We start from the raw sequence: 18,643 nt of genomic DNA on the forward strand, positions 1-18,643 counted from the left end.
TGAGTTGTGCTGCCATCCAGGGGGACCTCGCCAGGCTGAGGTTCTGACAGAACCTTGTGAAGTTCAACAAGGAGAAGTGCAAAATCCTGGCCCCTCCCCCTGGGTGGAGGAATAACCCCATGCATGAAGACATGCTGGGTGCCGACGGTCTGGAGAGCAGCTTTGCAGAAATGGCTCTGGGTTTATGGTGGCCACCAAGTTGAACATGTGCCAGCAAGGTGCCCTTGCAGCAGAGAAGGCTAATGGTGTGGTGGGCTGTGGTAGGAGAAGTGTTGTCAGCCAGTCAGTGCACGCAGTTCTTCCCCTCTGCTCAGCACTGGTGAGGCCACAACCTGGAGTACTGTGTCTGCTTCTGGGCTTCCCAGTACAAGAGAGAGACGAAGGTAGCGAAGTAAGTCTAGTGATTGGAGCAACTGTATGCGGGTGTGAGCACGCACTGGCACAAGCCACCCAGGAGGGTTGTGGAGCCTCCATCCTGGTAGATACTGAAGAGCTGCCGTGGGTAACTGGCTCTAGGTGGCCCTGCTTGAGCCTGAACCAGATGACCTCCAGTGTCCAACCATTCTGTGATTCTGTGTGTCCCAAGTCCGATTAGCACACACTACCCCATTATGGCATAAAAACTAGTCAAAGTGTGAGATCCAGATTGCAAACAGATTGCAAGGGAAAAGTTTTTGTTTAATAGTAGCACAGATGAACTCTATGCACATGGTCAAAACTAGGTGCAGTTCTTGGTTATTCATTGAGAGAATAACTGAAAAGAAGTAGATCTCTCACTTCATTCAAATTCCTATGGAGGTGTTCTTCTGTAGGACCTGGTTATCTAAGATCTCTTCGTTTTTGAAAAGAGTAACTGCTGTGGCCAAATTTGTGAAGCTTCAAGAAGCTATAAACAAAACAGGAAGCAAAGCTTCATACTGGATATGGTCTATAAAGAAACTCATGACAGCATCTCCAGCATGCAGAAATAGAAATTTGAAAAATGAGCATACAAGAGGAAAAGAGAATTCATTCCCCCCTGTGCAGATCTGGGTAGCAACACTACTCCACATATGTCAGAAAATTAAGTTGTGCAGATCCCTTTGATCCATAATTGGTTGTCATCATCCTTGCAGGAACAGGCAATCATTGTACATTCCTCTAAACTTCAAGCTAGGTGCACCTGCCCCACTCCCAGCACAGTTCTTGTAGTTGGCAGCTGTGATGGGGTGTCTCAAAATGAAAACAGGAAAGGGTCCTCTTTGATGATAACTAAAGAGTACAGACACCTGACATGAAAACCTCTTTTACTCTAACATACTACTTGTGTGGACTTCAAAGCACTACAGGCATAAACCAATTGCCCAAAGGAGGAAGGGAAAAAAAATAAGTGCAAGAGAGGACAGCTAGCAACTGTTGTCAATTTGCTCATGCCCTCAAACGCACTATCTAGAATCACAGATCAAGTAACTTGCATGAGTAACTTGCAGACAACTTGCATGAGGACTTGCACTTTGTGATCTAGGCATGCAGGGCTATCAAAGATGCAACAGCAGTAGAGCCAAGCAAGTTGGGGTGCTTTTTAATATGATAAAGTCTTAAACTTTCTTGATCAAGCCTCTTTCAGAGGGCAAGTGTCACAATAGTTTGCACAGTTAGATCAGCTACAGCTAGAGCTGGCAGCATCCAGCTTTCTTCAAGGAGATCCGAGCTACCTAAATGGTCTCTAGAATTAGTCTAAGAAAGCTCCCTTAATTTCTGCTAGGAGGGCTTCTCTAACTGTATACAAGGGCATCTCAAATGGGCCCCCTTATGACTCAGTGTCTGTCCAGTGCATTCAAAAGGCACTAGAGAGGGTAAAAGACACTGGTAGCAAAGCTCTTTTCAAAAGGATGAAAAATCAGCATAGCTCTTACCACGGAATGAAAAATCCAAATGCTTCAATAAAATCAATAAGGATCTTAGGTTTAAAAAATTCTAATGCACATTAACTAAGATTTCACAAGTGGCTTCTGACTTTCCTTCAAGTACCACACTGATTATAAATCAGGATGTTTGACTTCCTCTTTGCAACAAAGCTACCAAGTTCTTTTAAAACAGTAAACATGATTTTGCAACATAAGCTGTCTGACTATTAAAAGCTAGGAGTATCACTTTAAAGTTTTACTATCCAACTTACCTTCTGAATAACCACATGCCTGAGTCAATGCATGACAATGTGCTAGCATGGAAGCATGAGATATAGTAATGCCCACTGTGCTGCCCTCTTTACTTGTTTTGTACTGAAAAGACAAAGTTTATACAAGCATTAGATTAACAACAAAACCTAAAAATTTACAGTAGTGAACTGGAAGGGTATATTATCATAAAAATCAAGCAATTTTTTTTAAAAATAAAAAAGTTACCCTAAAAGATACATTTATGTTCAGAGAATACACTAATATCATATAAAATCTGACTGTTTCTTCACCTCAATTAAAGAAATTGTCCCAGAAATCCAAAAACGCTGGTTATCCCCAATCTTTCATCTCATTCAGCAGAACTACTCAAATGAGTTTGCCTTGCAACTTCAAGGGAAACATTCTTATTCCACACTTAAAATTACTACAGTAATCTCTTTTATTAATCAAGAGATTAAAGGAAGAAAACGTGCTGTGACATAAACTATGACAGACATAAGTTAGGCATATTATACTGGATCACCTCAATGTAAGCAATCTCAGCACTGGCATCCCGTACTTGAGGATGCCAGTCCTTAGTTGGTTTTGCAAGATGCTTCCCATCAATCACAAACCAAACGAGACGAGGCCAGCCTTCAAAGAAAAAGAAATATTACTGTCATTACAGTTCCAAAAATCAAGTTTGTTCCTCAGTATTCAGAGAAAATAACAGGAGACAAGCAAAAGCTGTGGCATCATCCCCCTGACACGAAAAAGCAGCATTAAGTACTGTCTTGAAAGCAAACGCAGTTCTTTCTATGTAAGCTAGAAGCATGCAAGCAAAGTTAAAGATTGTTACTTAATAGCAGCAGTGGATACACCCACTCTTTATCCTATAAAGAAATGAGCAGCTTAAAGACATACCTTTAAATGTAACTACCTCACCAGTCTGAGCTTTAGGAAGGCCTTTTTGACAGGCATCAGTGGTTAAAGCTAGTGTTACTCCACAGCTGCCCAAAAGAAATCCAATCTGCTGGCTGCCAGCATCCTACAGAAAAACCATGTTATAGCAAACTTACAAATAATGAGGCTTTTATACAGTTTCCTGTAACTTTTCCACATTTAGAAAATATTAAGCCAATTCATATCACAGGAAAAAAACCCTAATTTCTTGCCCATACAACCTTTTATGGGAGACAAAAGACTGAAGTCTATGCTCAAAAAGCTTTGCTTAGTGCCAACTAAGTTAGATTTGGCAGTAGATCTGGCAAGCAACAGTAGCAAAGTAGTGTCAAAAGTAGTGGTTGTATGTCCCTCTCCAACCCAACAGAGACATTTCTAAGTTCTGGTAAAACAGAGAGCTGGTATGATGCTGTTTCTGAGTCCTGAAGAGCACAGCCTGTAGCTTTTCAGCTCTTATTTCACACCTTCCCTAACAATCTCAATGTGTGTGTGGGATTGCCCTGATATTTCCAGTAACTATGGTGTTTCTACCTTCTGTGCTCTCATTAATCAGCATGAGAGCTGAAGACAGCATTTCTGTGTTATATTTTAAGGAATACTTTCACACACCTTTTAAAAGTTAATGAATTAAAATAATTTCTACAGTTACGTATCCTAAAACAGTTAACTTATTAGTTTAATTCTATTTTCCCCTTCCCTAACTAAACAATTTCCAAACATATAAAGTGCACTGACTAGTTCATCTGATGCACCATATTGCTTTCAGAAATGGGGTCCTATAAAAGGAGTACAGGACTTAGGACCCTCTCACTTTATTTATGAAGCCATAAAAACATTGAATGTATTTTCCTACCTTTCTTGTTAGCGGAACTTCTATTGGGACAGGAATAAGTTCTGCGAGGAGACATCCATAAAATGCCACCATAAACATAACGGGATCACTATTAGGAAATACAAGAGCTACCTAGAAAAATACACGAAAATAACAAGAGATTGTTTCGGTCATCATTTGAGGGGGCGAGGGCTGCTTTTTAATTGGTGGAAAAGATCTTCACAATAATTTTCAGGTTCATACTTAAACTAGGAATGTAAAGAGTAAATGTGATAATATAGTATTTACAAGTTAAAGTTTTATAAGGCTTTCTTTAGCTAAAGTTGTTCCTCACTGCCTGTTCTATCCACAGAGATGATTTCAAACAGAAGCCTACCCGGTCTCCAGGCTTCAGCAATGGTTCATTCTTAGTGGTTAGCTTGTTCAGCAGGGTATACGCTAACTTCAAGCTTCGACTCCACAGCTTCCCTAAAGAAAAAAAAGCCAATACAGAAAATTTTAAAAAAGAGACTAAAATTTTAACATTCAATGGGCAAATCTCAGTGCCTTATATATATGCAATAAGCAAGTTGGTATTAGAACAGGGCCAATAGGCACATGAACAAGTAACTGAGAAAAATCCAACATTGCTGTAAACACAATCCCACCATAAAAACGTACTGAGTTCTTCCAGTGTTTCAGTTCATGTGTGTACAACACGAAGCTGGGTCTAAATGCATTTCCAAAAGGCAGTTAACAAGACTCTTCCCTAAGGTTTCCCAGAGACAGTTGATTGCTTGGGATAAAAAGAAAAATCCTAAATTGTATTAAAAAAATCTGAAATTTAAGAAACAAAGGGTAGGAATAAACGCCACAATATCTGGCTCTACGAAATGCCAGTTCAGTGCTCAGTAGTGATCTCACAGCTCTCAATAATTCAGAAAAAAAGAATTATTCCAAGCTATTTAAATAAATAATTTAAAAAAAAAAATCTTTGCACAACAGCAATGCCATTCCACAGTAAATGGTAAATCAAAACAAGAATCCCCCAAAGAAGCATGCTGTGGCAAACAGCACGCATCTGGAACTCAGCTTTCTGGTGCAGGGTCTTTATCATGGTCTGATATCCACACTCAATCCTTAGAGATGATGAAGCAACCATCAGTTATTTCGTGTTTGTCAATCTCAAACTTCTTGAATTCAACACGTTATTTTTGGTGTAATTTCCTTTGATATTAAAAGAGTTACAGAGGACTCAAGCACATCAGTGCACTTGGCAGAGTCTAAGAACAATTTAGAGCTCAGCTTCTTGTTAGTTTTTCCTTTTCCTTTTCCTTTTCTTTAAATGTAAAACTAAGTATGGTATTCTCAACCATTCTCAAAGCTCCATTGCAAAGTAGTGAATCTAACCCAGCTACTACTCAGTTATTTTTAGTGTAAGTAGACTTTATCTGTAAGAATGTAAACAAGAAATTTTAACACTCTAACATACTGTACAATGAAATGTGGCATTTAACTGTCCAAGGGGACACAATTATCCTCCAAAAAAATGCAATTACTATAATACTACTAGTTTATTCATACAGCCAAGATTCACTTGCCATAATAACACCCTTAATATGCTCCTGAAGTAAAAGTCTTCACTATAAGGATATGCAAAAATATGTTAAAATTTAACGTCTACTCTGAGAATCTGAAGAGTGTATAACCAGTCATCTGTTTCTTCCTCCTATTTTACACCAGGCTATTTTTAGTGTTCTTTTAAGAAAAAAACCCACAAATGTTTGAAATTTATAAATAATCACTTGTAGAGAATTAATACCAGATACACTTTCCCTTCACTAGCTTTCTTTAAAATGTTTTTCATATACAACAAATTCCTAGTTTGCATTCTAATAGCAATCTCAAAGTATCTATCATGAGCACAGTCAGGAACTCTCTTAAGTAAAGCAAAGTGTTCCTTCCAAAATGAAAGTCTCATTTGTACAGTTATCATCAATACATACCGTAAGTAAGCGTATAAATAGCTTTCCCAGTGGTATCCAATGCTGTCAGACAAGGGGCTTTTGGCTGGGTAGTTCCCCAGCGCTGCAGGGCAGCCAGCAGAGAAGGCGGCCAGTTGGTCACCACGCCTAAGGGTTCACCTTTAAGTACATTCATTTGATTTCCTTCAGGTTTTGGTTGATTTGGGTCAGGCTGTTGCACTAAAACCAGAGCACAGTAAAATGGCAAATGTCAATCCTTACAAAATGTCTAAGTCAGACTTAATAGACTATTCTATGAATCCTTCTCACCTTCTTCTTCCTCATAGCTATCATTACTTCTCTGCTTTATGATAATGACATGCTAATAATTTGTTGGCTTCACAAAAAATAACTACTATCACTTTGGAGTTCTGAATCAATATTATTCAAAGGACCAGTTCACAGGAACAGAATTTGAATCCCTAGTTCACTATTTTTCTCCACTTTGGAAAGATGACGTTTTCTGCTGTTTGTTCTACACATCTACTTAAACGAACCCTCACACCAAGTCAAGAGGCATTATCAGAGAGAATGGCTTCAATGACAGCTGGACATTTATTTTTGTTGCACCAAATTCTCAACAGGAGATGAAGAATGACACTGTGCTTCTCTAACAATAAAAATCTAGATTAAATGCTCCTGTTATGGGCTTCTGGGTCATCTCACTCATTGCAGGGTTTGTATGCAATTTGCTCTCTGAGCAGCCTGCTCATCATACTCATCCATACTGGTGGAAGTTGTCTATTTTGACTTTAGCAAGGCTTTCAATACTGTCTCCCACAACATCCTCACAGGTAAGCTTAGGAAGTGTGGGTCAGATGAGTGAACAGTAATGTGGATTAAGAACTGGCTGGATGGCAGAACTCAGAGGGTTGGGATCAGTGGTGCAGAGTCGGGTTGGAAGCCTGTAGCCACCTGTGTTCCCCAAGGGCCAGTATAGGGCCCAGTCTTGTTGAAAATAGGACCTAGATGAGGGGACTGAGTGCACTCCCAGCACGTTTGTTGACACAAAACTGGGAGGAATGGCTCATACACTGAAAGGCTGTGCTGCCATTCAGTGACACCTGGGTAGGTAGAAGAGTTCGGCATCTCCTAAAGCCTACAAAGGCAAGTGTAGGATTCTGCACCTCAGGAGGAACACCCTTCACCAGTACAGAACCTGGTGGACAACAAGGTCCCACGAGACAGCAGTGAGCCCTCATAGCCAAGACGGCCAATGGTATTCTGGAGTGCATCAACAAGAGTGTGGCCAGCAGGGTGAGGGAGTTTCTCCTCCTTCTCTACTCTGCCCTAATGAGGCCACATCTGGAGTCCTGTGTCCAGTTCTGGGCTCCACAGTTCAGGAAAGGCAAGGAACTACTGGAGAGAGTCCAGTAGAGAGCCACAAAGATGAGGGGACTGGAGCATCTCTTTTATGAGGAGAGGCTGAGTTATCTCAGTCTATTTAGCCTGGAGAAGACTGAGAAGGGACCTTATTAGTATCTAAGGGACAGGTGTTAAGAAGGTGGGGCCAGACTCTTCTCAGCGGTGCCCAGTGACAGGACATGGGACAATAGGCACAAACTGGAACACAGCAAATTTCATCTCAACATTAGGAAAAACTTTACTGTGAGGGGAACAGAACACTGGAATAGGGGATCCAGTGAGGTTGAGGAGTCTCCTTTTATGCATGTGATCCTGTGCAATCTGCTCCAGGCGAACATGAGTTAGTAGGGCAACTGGACTACATGACCTCCAGAGGTCCCTTCTAATCATGCCATTCTGTGACTCGGTTAAAATGGGCTGAATCAGGAGAGTTTCCAAAGTGAAGGAGGAGGGCAGAGAACAAATGCACCAAGTAGGAAAGTTGACTTTAAAGTTATGTTTCACTTGTGATAGCATATGACCTTTCTCTATCCAACGAAAAAATCCCGACATGATTTGTTTTCTATTGGGAACAGAAAAATTAAACACTTGCTAAGGCATATCAGTTCTTTTGTGAACCGCTCACACAGACTGAAAAGCATATATGAAAGAGAATTAACCTTCTAGCAGTTCTTCAAAATCATCAACAAAAAACTCTTTCAAAGGTGGGCGCTTTGGTCTTTTCAAAGTATTTAGAAGCTGCTGGATTTTAGAGGACACTCTGCTATTGACTGGTACACCTGCAAACAGAAAGTATTTATTACTCACCATATATTAATAAACACACAGTTAAAACACGTGCTGACGTATTGCTGACAATCTAAGCTCAGCACAACTTTCAGGCAGAAGAGTCATTAAGATGTACAACTTGTGTGGAAAAAAGCAGCTTTAATCGGTAACAGTTTCAACCATGGATTTATTTGCTTTAAAACAATGCAGTTCCCTGGCTACCTGGCTGATGAATATACTTTCTTACACTTTAACTTAGCATTTCAAACTGCTGACTCCTTCACAAGATTCCAATGTAAAACTGAAGAACATTCTTTCCTTCAAAAGTCTAGGTATTTGCTTCATGTCAAAGTTTATTCTGTTCTGAAGGTCTGAGAAACCTTGGAAAAAGTGAATCCTTCAATATTTTACACGGCTAGAAAAAAGTAATCATAAGACAAAACCACATTGAATTCCTATTTTCATTTGTATACATGACATTTATTTTAAATTAAACAGAAATATGTATGCTTACTAATATTTACTGAAAATTAAACCTCTGAGGCAATATAAAATTAAAATGTGAGACTAAATGGCATTCATTGCCTTTTACTACCGAAATACACAGAAATGGGGACATGGCTCCCATCACCAGAACACGGGAAATGCAGTACAACTCCCTCTCCTGTGGACTAACAGATACATCATACCACTGCAAAGCTTTGGAAGGGGCACGCACATTGCACACAGTGGGTGCCAAGCTCTGTTATGCATTCTTATTCAGAAAGAGGGACATAGATTGAAAGGTAGGAGGCTTATAACACAATCACCATCTGCAGTTTCCAAAATGCTGCTGTTGTAGCCTCTGGGAACTCCTCGTACCGATGCTACCTGTGGACGCTCATGATGTAAATGTTCCACCAGCCCAGTGGTTACATCTGGAGGTGCAGAGTGGTTATCTGTAGAAATGGCAGACACGGGAGCTCATCAGTCATCTTAAGAATCAATGTACCCAAAGTTGCTTCTCACAGCATTCTTGCTTTTTTAAAAACTCTTATTTCTCTATTCAAACTATAACTGAAATACAGGTGGAATCCTGAGAGGAACGATCGTCTTTCTCAAGGGTGGAGAAGAGCTAGTCCAGCTTTCAAAGGTATCCAAACAAATTCTGACTAATAAAGAGAGTGGTGGGTAACTCCATCACTCTGAAGTGAAAGCAAGGAGACTCATTCTGAGTAAACAGAACAAGTCTGCAAAGAAAACCTGTCTGCAGCTCTCAGAAGAAATACAGGCACCCAAAGACTCACCACAAAACTGGAATGACTACTCTTAAGTCCCATAGGAAGAGAAAGGGATGAAAGCATAAGGTTTAAACAAAGGGAAATTTTGCCCCAGGATAAAATGAAACACTTATCTATGATCTGCCAGCAGTAAGGGGAAGACTTTTGCTAGGAAATACAAATTAAGATTTAAGAGGCAAAGACAGAGCACTTAGGTCTGAACACATCTAGAAGACAAACATGGACAGACAAGAGACTCCCTCAAGGAAAATTATTGTTAACTTAAAAAACCTGTCACCCGTGGTCTGTAAGACAGCCATAGTTTTCCTTTAGCAGCTTTCTTAACAAGCATTTTTAATAGTCTTGCAATGATACCATAGGTAAGAGCTTCCTGTTTATGTTCTGCTACAGACACAGTATATTTTTCAACGAGGCATCTATCAATGAGAATAGCTGGACAAATACACAAGTTAGAACACGAAAAGGTGACAACTATGTGTAAAATTGATCTGTAAAACCATGTTACAGTACAGAAAGCGCATGTATTCAGAGTAAATTGAAACATCCTCTCTGTGTTCTATATATTTTCTGATTTGCTTTTTGGTTGCTTGTTATTCCTTGGCTTTACTGAAGTCACAAAACACAGGCTTCTCAGAGCACACAAATTAATCATAGAAAAGGACAGTCAAATGCACCTGGTTCCCATACTGTAGTATTAGCCCACAAGTCCATACTTCTAAGCTGACAAACCCGGTAGTGATTATCAATATCTAACGTTTCCACTCACTCAGCTTGAACACATCAGCAAGAACTACAATTACAGATGTATCCACAGTGTGGTTTCATCAGTAGAGGGCCCCAAAATGGCATTTCTATAGATGAAGTTGTCACCACTAAACACTAAGGTGACTCCAAAGGTACAAAGTGATGTACACATAGGTACAAATATAACAATCAAGAGAGAGGATAAGAGAGGCTGACACACTAAGAGATTCGGTGCACATATAGGTCAGAAGCTGTGCATAAAGTACAGAAGTTGAAGTGTCAAGTGGATTTATCATGTATATGCCTGAATGAGAAAAAGCAATTTTCTGCCCACATGCATGAGGCAGATATTTGAAATACAAAAGCTCCACAATTAGATGCACAGAAAATAACATAAGGAAGAAGCTATTTGGAAACATTAGCAGAAGAGCTGTGTACTTGGGAACAGCTCAAAGACTTTACACAAAAAATGAGAATGCTCAGAAATGAAATACAAAATCCATTAACAATCATTCCCTACTGAAAAAAAAAAAACCACAAAAAATAACTATATGTGGAGGTTCTAATCTACAGCATTCATGTACCTCACAAGCATCTTGGAGCCAATTTTCATGCACACCTACATCCCTCACCATAGAATGGAAATGCCAAGGGTCCTTACAAACAACTTCTCTACTGTCCACAGCTCTTTCATCTTACATACAGCTGAGAACTGACTCTCCCTCCCAATCCTGCCTTGAGAAGGCAAAATTCTTTCTATGCATGTAGAAGGAATAAGTTCAGTTTTCAGGATTCATGCTCAGATAAAAATCACATTAGCTTCATTAATTATTTAAGCATCTTATTAGTACATGCCCATGAGAATCCATTAAGTTAATCTATATCATCTAGAGATACTGTGGCAAAGCAGAGAAACACAAGTGGTGAGTAGTCAAAAAAAAAGACTTGAAAGTCTGAAAAGACTTGTGACTTCAGGAATAAAGTTAATCAACATTAGACCAAAGCACCTTTTTATAAACGATTAGAAGACAGGGATAAATGCAAAAGAGAGCAGTGGCCCAAGAAAGATCGTATGGGTTAAAACACAGAAAATTAAAAGCTAGGCATCAGAGAGAAAGCAGTCTCTAAGGAAAAGAAGTATCTCAGGGCAAAGACTCAAACACTTTAGAAAAGTCACCATTTAGCAAGGTTAGACCTCTTATATTTTGTCTTAAATAAACTCTTCGAAACTGTTTCTAGCACACTTCACTCTTACAACTCCTGTAAATCTGCTTACAGAACCACAACAGTTCAAAAGACCTACGCTCTTAACGACTCTGCTTCCCCTTAAGAAATGGCATTATATAATACCTTTAAGTCTTTCAATAAATAGCTAGTGGGTCAAATACGATGATATTCTATTCTCCCAGTGACTTCCATTCTACAAGACTGAATGTGGAAAATACTACAGAGCTGTGATGATGACCTCGAAAAAAACCTGCTGCTAGCTTTAGTAATTTTAAAGAAAATACTACATGAAAAGGAAGAAAAAACCCAGAACAACATGTAGATGTTGTCCTTGCTTTCATACGTGAAAGAAAACCAGCTTAATAATAAGGCATTTTCCTATCTCACTTCACTAGATATCATAATCTTGTACTTCAACACTGTAGTCTATTGCTTGCGAATTTAGTATGATCTCATGCACTCTGGAGAAGATGACCTGCAAGAGAACAATCTCCTAAATTTAAATTCTCCAACACATCAAAATTGTGACTAGTTACTCAGCACACAGTCCAAATACAGAATATTTAATATGACATAGTATTTAAAATACGCAAGATGCTTTTTATATTGTCGATGTCAGCACATTAACCAATAAATTAAACACTTCTTTTATGCTCTAGGACAAATCAAACAGGTCCTTTGTGAAAGCATATTAATATTTATCAAAAACAAAAAAAGTTTTCAATGTAAGACCTGAGTAAATTCTCACATTCTTGTGAGCAAGACATGAACATGCTGATCAATTATTCTAACATGAAGAATATCAGTACTTAATTGTGATTGGACACGCCTGAATGTTACCAAGCTAGAAACGAGAACTGATGGAATACAGCAAGCACTTCAGAAATGAGGAAGTTTATTCTTATGCAAAACGATGCTTAATTTTTTGTCATAGGCACTGGAAATTTTACCTTTTTGAATATTTTTGTAGATCAGCTCTGAATGATCTGTGAGTTTCCTCTCTGATAGAAATTGTAAGTGCATATTTATTTCCCTTTAATGAAATGTCTAACTACACCACTGCATGCAGTCCAACATTTAGCTACTTAAACAATGGACGTTCAACTGTTAATAAGGCCTTGATTTTGCATACAATTTTGACGATTGAATACTGATGGATAAGTCTTAAGAAGCTAGTTGTGATATGTATTTATGTGACCCGAGATATCAGGTATAACAGGATGCTGTGTTATGTTTTGCATATCTTGCAAGTTTTTTATGGCATATTAAGAATTCCATCAAGCACACTTAAAATTACAGCTAACCTCCAAGTTTATTTCTTAATTTTAAGCAGTTAAACATGACTCCCATAACCATAATTTGAAATCGAGAATGCCCTCAAAGTAAGGTGTAGACATATTCTACCTTACTTACATCCACCAAGTACAATAACACCCCATGCAAATTTCTCACTATAAATATGACTGGAAATGGGAAGATGAAAATTCAGAATTCTTTAAAGGCAATAAGATGGCTATATTTTCTACAAAAGGGGAAAAAAATCTCTAGCAATAAAGCAACAGAAGTCAACCAAAGAGGCAAATCTTTCTAACCATGTTTATGGATAAAAGTACTGGTGAAGCACAGAAAAATGAACAAAGTCAAATGCTGCCCAGAACTTCGTAAGTGAGAAAACAAAAACCAACACTCCAGCATGCAATAGCTTCCTAAGGGAATAGCTCTAAACAGGCTTGGGGAAAAACGTTTTCCCTTGTAAAAACTTAGGTATCAGAATTCCTCTCCATATAGTTTCCAACACAAAGAGACTGCCATGCAAGACAGAAGAGGGAGCAAAAGCAAGTAGGAAACACACAAATAACCCTTCCCAAACTCTGTGACATCTAAAGAGCCTTCCAGAACACCAAGCAAGATACTATCTCATTCCATCTCAGCTCCATTAGCAGAAACCTGCCTGCGCTGTGAAAACTGGGATGTCAATCATGGCATAACGAGTCAACCTCTGTTCCTGTCAGCACCTAAGCTACATATAAAATCCAGATGATCCTCTTTCAGAGAGTCTCTAGCTTGTTCATAGTCATTCCCTGTTTCATAATGTGCTTCAGGAATCTGAAGATGTAAAACTCCCTCCTCATTTTGAAGCCCATAGCTATTACAAACTGAGGGCAAACCAGCAAAGAATGCAGAATCAACCCTCTCACAAACAGCTGCCTCAGGCTTAAGTGAACTGTGAACTCTTTGTACCATCTAAGCAGAGATGTCTAAAGGATACATGATTAGGCTTTCAACAGAATTTGAAAGTAACAGCTAGAAACCAGTTAAATGAACACGTATTTGCAAAAATGTATCTATGCCTTAAATTACCGCATTAATTGACATCTCTAAGTATACAGCAGCATGTATACTGAATTGAAATTTAAAGCATTTCAATGTGTTTTCCTCATCTGACCTAACCTGTTCTCTGTAACGAAACAGAAAAAACCTGCAGTGTATACAGGCATTCAGCCACAGATAAACAAGGAGTCAAGGAAGTAGAGTTCTAAAACTGTCAAAATCTGAAATGTCTACAAATGATATACATGATGCTTCTTGCATATTACTAGAAGCACAAGAACTTCCTGCTGTTGCCCAAAGATGAAATACAAGTCGCATTCTAAATTTCATTTTTCTTAATTACTTTGGGGAAAGAAAAATACTTCAAATGCAAAGTTATTTTTTCTATTCTAGCTCCTTTCCCATCATTTAACATTAGGCTGGACATGTTGCATGCATATAAATCCATTGTAAAAATTATTTCTGTGATGGAAGAGACTGTTTTCCTCCCTCCCTACCAAATCTTCCAAACCCACAAGACTAACACTCTGCATTTTAGGACAAAAATAAGTAACCTGAGGTTATGGACCTTCAGATTAAGACAAAACTCACATTTACATTTTGTCTTACCAGTACTTCTTTGTTTTCACTCTATAGTTTCACAATAAAAGACTATTCATGACTTAAATTTTAATTAAAGGAAAAACAGCATATTTGAGCTTGAAATCTGTCTTTCTTAGTACTTCTGTTTTCATAAGTTTCCAAAAGATTCTGGATGTTTTTCTAGTCTTTAGGCTATTTATCAATTGAGTCACCTTTGAAACCCATAACCTGATATTGTCTAGGGTAAATACATGCAGATCAGAAAGCATGCACCAAACATTTGATCCCTCTGAATTTCTGCTTTTGAATCCAGTAAAACTGAACCTTAGTTTCTTGATAAATCAGGCATTTTACCAAGAAGAATGCATGTTCAGATCTCATGAACAACTGGTTTGGTTTAAATGAAATACATATTTATCATACATACCTGGTCTGCGGACTGTACATTTTAAAGCTATTTACCAGTATCTTCTGGTGAACACTTTAGTGTTTAGCCCTGCTTTGGGATATTTCATTTTATTTTATTCCAACCACACAGGCAGTTATTTACTGACCTAGCTGGGTGTGTGCCATGAGATCTGCAAGCACAGAGGCAGCAGCGGTGGCAGTAGCAGTATTGGAAGCAGCAGCAGGTTTCCCTCCTGGATGAGATGAGGTGGAGGATGCAGAGGATGAGGTGGAGGAGCCCTGAATAACCCGGTTAAGCCAGGGCTCTACGTTGGAATGACTCTGGAACGGAGTGGAGGTGATCCGCCCTTGCCGACGTAACGAGCCCTCATCTTCTGATGCTGACGATGTGTCTGTGATTAAAATAACGATGATAGGCACGTAATGTGGGAATGACCCAACAGACGGGAACATGAAGTTTTTCCATGTTCTTCACGTAACATTCTTGTGTGCTACACAAGATGCATGTATTAAGCAAATGGTATATTCACATGCACAAATTCTGCTCATTGCCATTTTTTAGGTTAACAACCTCTACACATCATAGCTAGGACACACTTGAAGCAAAGTTTCATGTAACTCCTGTATTTGGAGTGATGTTAAGACTCAAAAAAAGCTTCTACCAAAGTTACCTAGTACATTCACTAGCCATTCAGTGTGCAAACCATCCTTGTACCAATGAAAGAATATTTGTTCTGAACAGGTAAACTGAATCTCAACCCACCTGACTCAATTCCATTACATTTTTTGTTGGGTATTTTCTTTTTATTTTGGGGGGAGGAATACTTTGCTTTTAATTATTTTGACAATTTTTTTGAGAACTAATTACTAAAAAAAGCACAGTGCTATGAAATTCAATGAAAGAGTAATTTCATTAATCTAAGTATAATCAAATTTATTTTAAAATGTGTATTTTAACGATATAAACTAATATTAGCTAGCACTACACAGAAATGCTTAATAAAGCACCTTTTCATTCTAAATATGTAATTGTTGCTATTAGAAGTCTCATAGAGAGCTACTATTTTAATTAGCATTCAGTTATTCACAACTTCCCAGAAGTTCTCCTTTGGCACTCAATCTTTCCAGATCTATTACCCATTCAAAAACAATTAAAAAAGTCTTTCTAAATTTCAAGAAAATATGAGGTCCAACACAAAACCACCAAAACTTTTATGTAACAAATTAAGAAAATCAATTACTATCACCTTCAAAATAGTTCCCTTTTGAGGTGACACACAGCTGCATATGATGCTGTCAATGTTCAAAGCAATTCTGCAGACCATTTTCTGAAAGGCTGTTGAGGATATCCATTATATTTGCTTTCACACCTTCAACTAACAAAAAAAGGTTCCTTTGAGCACCAATGCCAACTTTGGGAGGAGGCAGAAAGAATGGGCAGTGAGGTCTGGCAAACAGGTGGGTGCTCAAGCAAGCAATGTGGGCTGGCACATTACCTTGGTGCAAAATCCAACAATTTCTCCACAATTCTGGTCATTTCCTTCACATGCCATTTCGTCAAGACTTCAACGTAATACTGCTGATTTACTGACTGGCTGCTTAAATGCAGTACCCTGCATTTCAAAGAAAACAACTGCCATGTCCTTGAACTTCAAATGACCCACACTTTTTTTAGTCCTGAAGATGCTGCTAACTTCTACTACATTGATAGTCACTTGATTTCCAGATCATAGGTAAATATCCTAGTTTCATCACAAGTAATTACCAAATTCAACAAATTTGGTTCATCCTTAATGCATTGCAAAAGGTCAAAACACAATTCCTTTTAACATTATTTTTGTTCATCTGATAGCATTTTTTAAACCATTTTTGCACAAACCTTTTTCATGTTTGATTCTTCTGTTAGAATACGGTGACAACTTTCACTGTTCAAATGAACTTTCTCAGCTACTGCTCAAACACTCAACCTTCTGTCTTTTCAAATCACATCTCTCACTTTTTCAGTGTTGTCATTAGTAACTGCTATGTTTGGGCAGCTGGGCTATCCTCCCCTTTCACACTTTCTCTGCCTTCCAAAAACTGTTTGTGCCTTTCAAAAAAACATGTACACAAGACATGCACTCTTCACTGTAAGTCTCAGTCAACAATTGAAAAGTTTGTTGTGGATTTCTGCAGTCTCACAAGAAATGATGTTAACTCGCTGTTCACTCTTACACACCAACACTTTCTAAACGAGGGTAAGAAGACGTTTCTATTTGAACAGACATCCACTCATACTGAGTGGAGCAAGCCTTATCTAACTGTAACAGGTCAGAATATGTTCTAAAATTACCTCTTTGTGTCTCTGCTCCCAAGGTTCTATAGGGTTAGTCTTGAGGGTTTTTGTATCAAACCTCGTACATCACTGTTGATTTTGAGTGAAAAGAAAAACTTTTTTACAGAAAAAAAATCTTGCCTTCTTAAAGAGACTATTGTATTTTAAGAACATCATCATTTACATGCCCCTCCTCCAGATAAAACAATGCATTACCCATATACTGATAAAGCTCACATGAAGCCAGTTTCTGAAGAGTAGTTTTAAGTCACATATAATGGCCAGACCAACTAAGAAGCCAGCAGGAGCTGAAAAACAGCTTCTGAAAAAGATAGTATATCCATTACTATACTAGAGTCCCTTCCAGACATGGAAATCTTGGGTGATACATAAACCCTGGGTTACATGAGAAATTCTGCAACCTTAATTTTGGCCATTTTTTTTTTTTTTAAAATTCTATGAACGCTGCTCAGCCATATACAATGCCATATAAATTCTGTTGAAGCCTTTAAAAATATTCTTATCTTCAGTAACAAATTTCAGTTACCAGGTATATCATTTTCTGCTTTTCAAGAACACATGCATTTCCAATAGCTTCAAAATAACTGCTATGCAACAGCCTAAAAGCACAAAAATCGGAAATAATTTCCTAAGAAGCCCATTTAACTTAATGGCATTTTCAAAGCTAAAATTGCAGATCTCTCATTACTTGATCATCCCTAGTTAAACATCGACAATTCTGAACAAAAAAATCCACAAACAACTGATCTCTGAAAAGATACAGCTGTGGTGGATCACCGCTCCTTGGTTCACCTATGATATTTCTGGCCTACTGCCATGGTTGTAGTTTTTGGCTGCTGACGCAATCTGCTCCTGGAAAGGAGCCAAACCAGCACTGTAGTGCTTACCACTCTCCTTTTCATTTAGGCAGAAAGCAAGATTAAACAATTTCAGGAATACGGAACAAGGTAAGATTAAAAACATCCAGGTTTCAGCCACCCTCCCTTTGTGATCCACTATCACTTCAGAGTAAGAAATAAAGCTACAGAAAAAAAAAGTTTCTCAAAGAATACACACTCTTAACAGCATCTCCTTATCCAGATACAAGTTTAATGAAGTCTCTCTAAAATGTCTAACCTTTCAGATGTCTTACATATCCGGAGGGGGGAAAGATACACTTTAAATGTAAACTATTGACCCTATATAAAAATGAAGGTTCCACAACATTCTAATATTGAAACAATTACAACAGAAAAGTAGCAAGGTAATTAATATCAGTAACTACGCCTGTGGCAGGAGTTAATCAGTGTGTCTCAGTGTGCCTGTGAGCAGAATGCCATATACATGGCTTGCAGCTCTTCCTGGCTGGAGCTGACCCAAGGTAGTGCCACAGAAACTGCCACCCTTTGGATCAAATTTGCATCAAGACCACAGCTCAAGTCTGATCTGTCTGGGAAGGGCGAGAAACAAGATGAGACAAACCCAAAAGCACATAAAATTTTTTGGAAGGTTGGCTAACGAAAGCAATTCTATTACCACCAGTCAGAAGCCGGATTTGAATTTAACATTGTGACTAGAAACCAATGCTTCCCTCCTAGTGACCCATGGTAACTGTAACAAAATTCCGTTGATTAAGAAAGCCTTCTTTTCACTGCATTAACTTCAGACAACACAAGGATTTTAGGGCA

General features: G+C 38.5%; 1 protein-coding gene across 5 annotated transcripts in view; it reads right to left on the reverse strand.

Annotated features, from left to right (window-relative positions):
• DIP2A (disco interacting protein 2 homolog A) overlaps positions 1–18,643 on the reverse strand; it is a 124,383-nt gene that overhangs the window by 43,463 nt on the left and 62,277 nt on the right. For 4 of the 5 annotated variants that reach the window (XR_008450473.1, XM_054070369.1, XM_054070367.1 and 1 more), the window contains 9 exons: positions 14,788–15,033; positions 8,879–9,007; positions 7,961–8,080; positions 5,919–6,116; positions 4,310–4,401; positions 3,955–4,065; positions 3,063–3,186; positions 2,683–2,792; positions 2,159–2,261 (listed from right to left, as the gene is read on the reverse strand). Coding sequence is in view for 4 of the 5 variants with exons in the window: in XM_054070369.1 (XP_053926344.1) it covers positions 2,159–2,261; positions 2,683–2,792; positions 3,063–3,186; positions 3,955–4,065; positions 4,310–4,401; positions 5,919–6,116; positions 7,961–8,080; positions 8,879–9,007; positions 14,788–15,033 (1,233 nt within the window). In the remaining variant the exon portion in view is untranslated. The remainder of the gene's footprint in view (positions 1–2,158; positions 2,262–2,682; positions 2,793–3,062; positions 3,187–3,954; positions 4,066–4,309; positions 4,402–5,918; positions 6,117–7,960; positions 8,081–8,878; positions 9,008–14,787; positions 15,034–18,643) is intronic. The other variant, XM_054070370.1, reaches the window with a different exon arrangement.

Source organism: Cuculus canorus, chromosome 6, assembly GCF_017976375.1.
Source record: "Cuculus canorus isolate bCucCan1 chromosome 6, bCucCan1.pri, whole genome shotgun sequence".
Lineage (NCBI taxonomy): Eukaryota > Metazoa > Chordata > Aves > Cuculiformes > Cuculidae > Cuculus > Cuculus canorus.